General features: G+C 34.4%; 1 protein-coding gene across 1 annotated transcript; it reads right to left on the reverse strand.

Moving 5' to 3' along the window:
• Positions 1–1,216: 1,216 nt before the first annotated feature.
• On the reverse strand, positions 1,217–2,009 carry LOC126551541 (uncharacterized). The gene has a single exon (XM_050205150.1). It carries the CDS (start codon positions 1,808–1,810, stop codon positions 1,289–1,291), a length of 522 nt encoding a protein of 173 aa, XP_050061107.1. The 5' UTR covers positions 1,811–2,009; the 3' UTR covers positions 1,217–1,288.
• Between the last annotated feature and the right edge of the window lie 5,406 nt (positions 2,010–7,415).

Consider the following 7,415-nt stretch of genomic DNA (forward strand, 5'->3'; position numbering starts at 1 on the left):
ATTTCAAATTGTTAACTGACAACTATTCTGCCGCTTACATTATAAATAAAGCTAAATTTAACAGGAAGTTTGCATGATACGTAGTAGATCTAGCTGCGTTTCACATGGAACCAGTATTTCGAGCTGGACGACTTAACAAATTTGCAGATTATTTATCAAGATATCCTATAGAGAATAACCAAGGAGATAATACAAACAATGTAAGCAAAGTTTGTTTAGCAAACATTACCAAACATCCGTATTAAAATAGCACAAAATACAGATCTATTTTGCAAACAAGTAGCCAAGAAGCTATCCAGTAAAAAACAGGATAATCAATGTAAACATAAAGAAATGAATAGGTATGAAAATGAAATTCTTGTTTTCAATCATGAAGAACATGGCCGTAATAAACATGTGAAAATTGTGATTCCATTTTCAGTCGGCCCATCTGTACTCAAACTTTATCATGATGACTCTGGACATTGAAAGAAGAGAAGTGGTGACTGTTCTATCAATAAACTTAGGATGTTTAGCGTCATTGCAGGTGAAATGCTCAACGATTTGGCAGACACGAGCGGAAAAAGTCACCGAACGAGTCACAACGAACTGGATGCCGTCGCCAGCACTCGGCGTGTTGCCCGGAAATCAAGCTCGGTTGGACGTCAGGCTTCTGTTTAGATAACAGAACATAAAATCACTTTTTTTTTAAAACCGAAATCTTTGGCTCTTGATTTGCGTTCATTAGGAAATATAATATTTCTTTTTTAATTTTATACTTACATTACCATGGCAATGTCAGATAAATTTATTGGATTTTCAAATTAATCGTTTTTTTGATGAATAATTTGATGAGGAATTAGTAAACAACAATGTAACATTGCAAACTTACGTTTGGAGCTCAATGTCAATTAAACAATTAAATTTTGCACTGTTGAATAATGATATTGATTAATCAATTTGGCTATAAAATATGAAATTACAAAATTTGATTTGTGTACGTATCAGCCATGGTTGGACTGCTGTGTCAAATGATTTAATGTCGAGACCAACACCATAATATTTGACGTATTCAGAAACCTAACCTAACCTTGGTCAACATTTTCTTTCTGTACTTGAGGTTGCTTAAAAAGAAGTGCACTTTTTCTTTTTAGCCACGTCCATGATCGCGTATTCGGAAATGTTTGCACGGTCGTAACCGGCAACCTTCATTAACTCCACTAGCACGTCCACCCTTTCTGCTAGAAGGGTGGCGTCATAGCGGTCTTGCAGTTTGTTAACGTAGTCCAAATCTTTGGCTGCCGACGGGTTATTCAGCATGATATCGCTTTTGGTTATTATTTTTGATGCAGTTTCCGTTTTCGGAAATGGAAAATACGCGATTGTCGGGAAAAAGTTTTCGAAGCTGAAAATAGCTTATGGTTAGTATACAGTGTGTTTCATTTGATGAAGGTAAGAGTATGTTCGCTTTCTGTTCTTCAACATAGCTTTTGAGTAAAGCAGTGTGTTCAACCCTGTCCAGGTTTCCTTGTCGTCTAATGGCCTCCGCCGCGTCTGGCTTACGGTAATATCGGCTTGCCGTGTCCTCCGAATGCTGCAACGCCTTTGCCACGCCTGAAGACGTTGCAGCATCGTGGTCTCGGCCCTCGGTCTCCACCATGCGCCGGAATAGAGTGGCCGACAGACGGGCGCCAAAGGTTTTATTAACGTCGTCATAGATCTTGACGACCTTTTCACCTCGGTTGGTGACAAAAAAGTTCAGCCTGCCGTATCCGAGCCGCAGCCGCAATCGATAATATCTGAAAACAGAATACATTGATGAATTTCTCATTTTGCGAATTCGTTATCTTTACTAATCACTATAATAGATATAATATCAATATGAATAATGATAATTACCTAAATGCTATCCTGAAACTCACGTCGTCCCAATAAGCGCCGACCTGCTGCCGGACGACGCTCATCGGTATGAGCGTTATCGAGCGCCGCGATTCGCTCCCGTAAATTTTGCCAATTGCAGCGAGGGATGCGTTAAAAGGTTTGTGGATTTTATTCGCATGTTTTATCCCAATGTGCCGCACCATTTTGTTATTGTCAGTGTTAAAATGACAGAACTACCTCTCCATCAGGTCGGTGATTTCGTCTTGGAGGACGAGGGAGGGTGGCCAGCTTCTTGTCACCAGTCTTGTGTTCGGATACGATTATTATCGACCTGTTATCCATCATTTTACGACTTTCCCACTCGTTGATCGTCATCCCAACGGCGACGCCGCTCCTTTGTTAAGAAGTCCAGAGCACCTGAATTACCAGCGCACATGTGACTTGACGCCAGAGTTTAGAGACCGATCGGATCAGTATCGGACTTGTGATATTTTTCGACCACTTCCCCGGGGCGGTTGTCCCGGTCGATGGGAGCGTCGCCGGGCTTTTCACCGGGGACCGACCGGTATGCCGTGCCTCGGCTTCGCCTTGGTGCCCGGCGCACTTGGCCGCGGAGGGTCAAGCTCAACGGGTAATTAATGCTATTTTCCACACCACCATGGAGGTATAGCACTAGGCGCGTTTTTTATAGTGGTGTCCCCTATAGGCCTATTCCACGTTTTCCACGGTTACCGTCATTTTATTGATTCATCATCCGTTTTAGTTTTGTCATTATTTTTTTCCCGTACTTTGGGTGTTTTATAAGGTACACAATTTTTTTCGTCTTCGCCAGGTCCTTTAATCCGTAGTCCGTGTAGTTTTTGTTCTGTGTACCTCGCCTGTTTCATTAGTTGCGTAAGAATTTCGGCCCGTTGGACGACGACCGAGGCCTCAAATCGGTCGCCCAGGGTATCGACGTAGGACCCGTCGATTACCGCGGCCGGGTACTCCCGACAAATGTCCTCGTCCCTGAGCCTCTCCATCCATTCTTTTACAACAAACTTCTTATACGGCATGGGCGCGAATATCTCGTCAAAACTGAAGAACCGAAAAATTATTAGTACCATCGAGTGCCGGGAAGGGTTGCGTTCCGTTCCGTTGACTTACTGTTTGTCCACATAACTCTTGACCAGAACCGTGTGGTCCACTTTCGATATCTCCTGCCTCCTTACGGCCTCGGCCGCGTCCGGCACCCGGTAGTAACGCGCCGCCGTTTAACCTTAACTTACCTAATTATTTCGCTATTATAGAGACCTTGAATTGATGGGGTTGTGATTGTCTTATCAATAGCTTTTTCACCTAGAGCGTTCCTCAGAAATGGCACATTTAAGTCAATTTCATTCGGCTCATGATTATGTGGAACTACAATTAAAATTTGGTTGTCCATCTCGTTTCTACTGATAGATGCTGAACCATGACATATAGGACGATTGGGATTTTTTTGTCGCTCACAAACCAACGTTATTTGATCTCTATTGACGAGTAACTTTCTTTTACAATATTTATATCCAAAATTATCAATATAAAATTTTGAGTTGAGCCGAATGCCAGGGATTGTCCTATATGTTCTTGCTTCTTGTTGTTGTTCTTGTTCTTCTGCCTGTGGTTGATCTTCTTCTTCTACCTGTGGTTGATCTTCTTCTTGTTGTTGTTGTTGATCTTCTTCTTCTGCTTGTGGTTGATCTTCTTGTTGTTCTTGAATCTGAATGGCAGGACGTTTTGCGTAGGTGTGGTCTTGTAGGAAGAGGTTAAGATTTGGAACACCAACTTCTTTATGATTGGCTGGAATGACATAGTCGTGAGCTCTCAATGCCATTTTACTATGCTAAACAAAACTTAAAAAAATATTAAACAAACAAAAGAAATATATGTATAAATATAAAGTCAGTTGGTTTTAAGAAAAACCTTTTATATATATATATATACTTATAGGCAAGTTACAGAGATTGGTCTTGAGAAACACCGTTTATTTCTTTTACTTACAGTAAAATCGCAGAGGTTAGTCTTAAAAAAAACTAATTCATTAATAATTATTCACTTTACATAAACTGAAGTTATTTCAGTTAGAACACATAGGTATATAATTTAGGTAATAAAAATAGATTCATGAATTATTAATAAGAAAAAGTTTTAAGTTATTTGATATGCTTTATAAATATTTGACATTGCACATTCTTCCAGCCATAACCAGTGTTGCCAACTCTGATTTTAGAAATCAGCTTAATACCATTCAAAATTAAGCTAAAAATTCCGCTAAAATTTCCGCCAATTTCAAAGTGATAATTCCGATAGGTATTATAAAAATGCCACCAATTTTTAATTTTATACTTTACCTACTTTTTATCATTGCTTACTAGTTACTCTTATTTATCAAGATAATAGATATATGTATTACGTATTCAAGAAGTACAAAATAACTCATTATTATTGAAATTTGTATATTTTTTGTACCTATTATGTGTCTATATGTGTTATTGAATAGGTAATTATGAAATCAAACAATACATTATTACAATGTTCAATTTCATCATATGATATAAGTATACTGTATAATTATGATAAGTGGTAGATACTTCATTAATATTTTCAAAAAATATACTAGCCTTTACATATTTTATCTATATTAAATAGAGTTTGAGTTCAACAAATCAAATTTATCAAATCAGTAAACAAATAATTGTATCATTAAAATTAATCATAGCCCATAGGATTTTATATTTTATATATTTTTTAATATTGAAAGCCTTCTTGATAAAAATAATGAAAATGAAACTTAACATAATCATTATTAAATTAGATATTGAAAGTTTTAGCCCTATTGACTTTCATAATATAGCTAATATTAATATAGTAATAAAATAAAATAATAATATTAAAATTTAATTTAATATGAGATTCTTCAAATTTTCAAAGAAGTCTTATACACGGTACAGTTAAAAGTTTTGCTTTAAATTAGTTATGACAAAATACAAAACATTGTACAATTAGAATATTAACATTTTAATAGTCACAACTATAGTCTTATATATTTCTAAAGAGGTACATCAAATTGTGATATAACATTTAAAATATTATAATAATAATATTTGAAACAAGCTTTATACTCTATTAATATTTTTCTTTATATTAAAGAAAACCAAATAATGAAATAAAAACAAAATATTATTATTTTCTTATAAATAAACAAAACTAAAACTTTTTGACCATCTATTAGGTGAATTATTTTAAATTAACATCCATAACAAATAATATAAGCTCAAATATGTAAAATTAATTAATAAACAAACCTCTAAATAATAGTATAAACAAATCAGAATTTTAAAGGACTTCATTACCTACACTTTTTTATAGCTTTGTCTACAATATTTCAGTAGGTAACATTAATCAAATTAATAATTTAATATTCTGGTATAAATATATCGGGGTAATGATTTTCTGTTTCATCTGAGTTATCAAGTTCAAATAACAAGTCTTCTGGTTCTATGTTTTGATCTATTTGACTAGATTTTAGTGGTTTATAAGCGTCTAACGTTCCTAAATGAATATATATATATATATAAAAAAAATTAAGACTAAAGTAAAATAATTAATTACCTAATGTTTAGGAAAAAACATATTTTATATTTAATTTACCTATTTGCTCAAGAACATTTCTTGGTATCACATAATTATGGCAACATTTTTGTAAACGACGTAGTCCACTCCATATGGTCAGTATTACATTAGTCATGTCATGACACATTCTATTGCGATGACAATTTTTAACAATATTCAACTGACTGAATGATCGTTCTACTTCTCCATTAGATAACGGCAATATAAGTAAACATTTTGTTAAATTAATAAGTTCAAAAAACGGATTTTCACCACTAGAGTCTTCATATTGTCCAACTTCTTTCCAAAAATCTTTTGTACTATTTGTATTTGTCCACTCTATAAGATGTAGTTTATTCCACTGTATTTATATTTTGTTTATGTCTGATTGTGATATATTCATTAGTTAGGCTAATGGAGTCAGTGATCCTTTTTGTACACTTAAACAGTTAGTCGGGCTGATAAGCGAAATATTCTTAAGGGTTTCAATATTGTCAGGTAACCTTTTTTTAAGTTGATCAACTAAACAAATTACAAACGTCACACATATGCCTCTAATTTTTTTTTCATTTTCAACCGACATACAATTATTTGTCCTCAATTTTTTAATTTTTTCTTCAAAAGCTTGACTCCCAAGTATGGTCTTGGATGTAAATTGTCTTTTAAACTACTGCTTAATATGTCTATATTACTCCCAGGTATACTTACTAACCCTGCTAATGTCTTTATGAGAAGTACTAGATCGTTTAGCAGTTTAACAGGGTCTGCAGAGTTGGACTGAAACATTTTGTTAACATACTGAGCTTCAGCTAATACAGGTTTTAAAAATATAAGCAATGCTTCATTGTTAATATCACAATACATATTGTACAAAGTCTTAGCTTTATAACATTTTTCGGTTGAACTAGCTATTTGGAAATGCTGTTTAAGTTCTTGCTATTGTTCCAGGATTCTTGAAACTGCAATTTCTATTGAAAGCCATCTAGTTTGTGTTACTCTTACAATTTTTAATGGGTCAATGCCATCATTTATAGTATTATATAATTTTTGGTAACTCAGTTATCTTTGAGAAGATTTACAAAACCAACTATATGTTTCAGATAGTAAGTATTCTAAATAGTCAGGTAACACTTCTGATGCTGCAGTAGGCACAGCTAATTGTATGGAATGGCAGACACAACGAACAAGTATTAGGTGTTTAACCTCTTTAGATAATATAGCATAAACACCATTGTGTTGTCCAACCATTACAGAGGCATTGTCACAACCAATTCCTCTAAGTTTTTGTATATCTAAGTTATAGAGTTTAAGTGCTGACTTTAAACTCTGTACAATACTTTCTGCATCTCCAGCTTCTAATAACTCAAGCGTTAGGAATGTTGAAACTCTACATTGCTGATTTGTTGAAAAATATATGATACAAATACCCAACTTTTTAGAAATAGAAATATCAGTAGATTCATCCACCAATACACTATATGGATTATCACCAATATCAGTTTTTAATATGTTTAGAAAGTGTGGATACAAAATATTTTGAATAATTCCACTACATTTAGTTCGGTGTAATTTAATATTATCAGCATCACTATTATTTTTAAAAATCATTTTGTTCATATCAGTGAGGTGATCTATTGATCTTATTGCAGAGTGACATGTAATGTATAGGCTCATAGCTCCCTCTGCAACTGATGTCTGTAACCCACGAGGAGTTGAACGCGAGAATGGCAATTTGTGCTGACGAGCAGTTGAAAATGGTTCTGAACATTTTATATGTTTTTTACTAAGGCTATGGGGAACAAGATCGGAATATTTAGCGTTGAATGACGATTTGCAATACTTACATCTTGCTATTGTGTTATCTAGGACCTTGAAATTCAATATGGATAATAAATCAGTTGAATCAACTTGACCAGACAACA

The sequence above is a fragment of the Aphis gossypii genome, chromosome X, assembly GCF_020184175.1.
Source record: "Aphis gossypii isolate Hap1 chromosome X, ASM2018417v2, whole genome shotgun sequence".
Taxonomy (NCBI): Eukaryota; Metazoa; Arthropoda; class Insecta; order Hemiptera; family Aphididae; genus Aphis; species Aphis gossypii.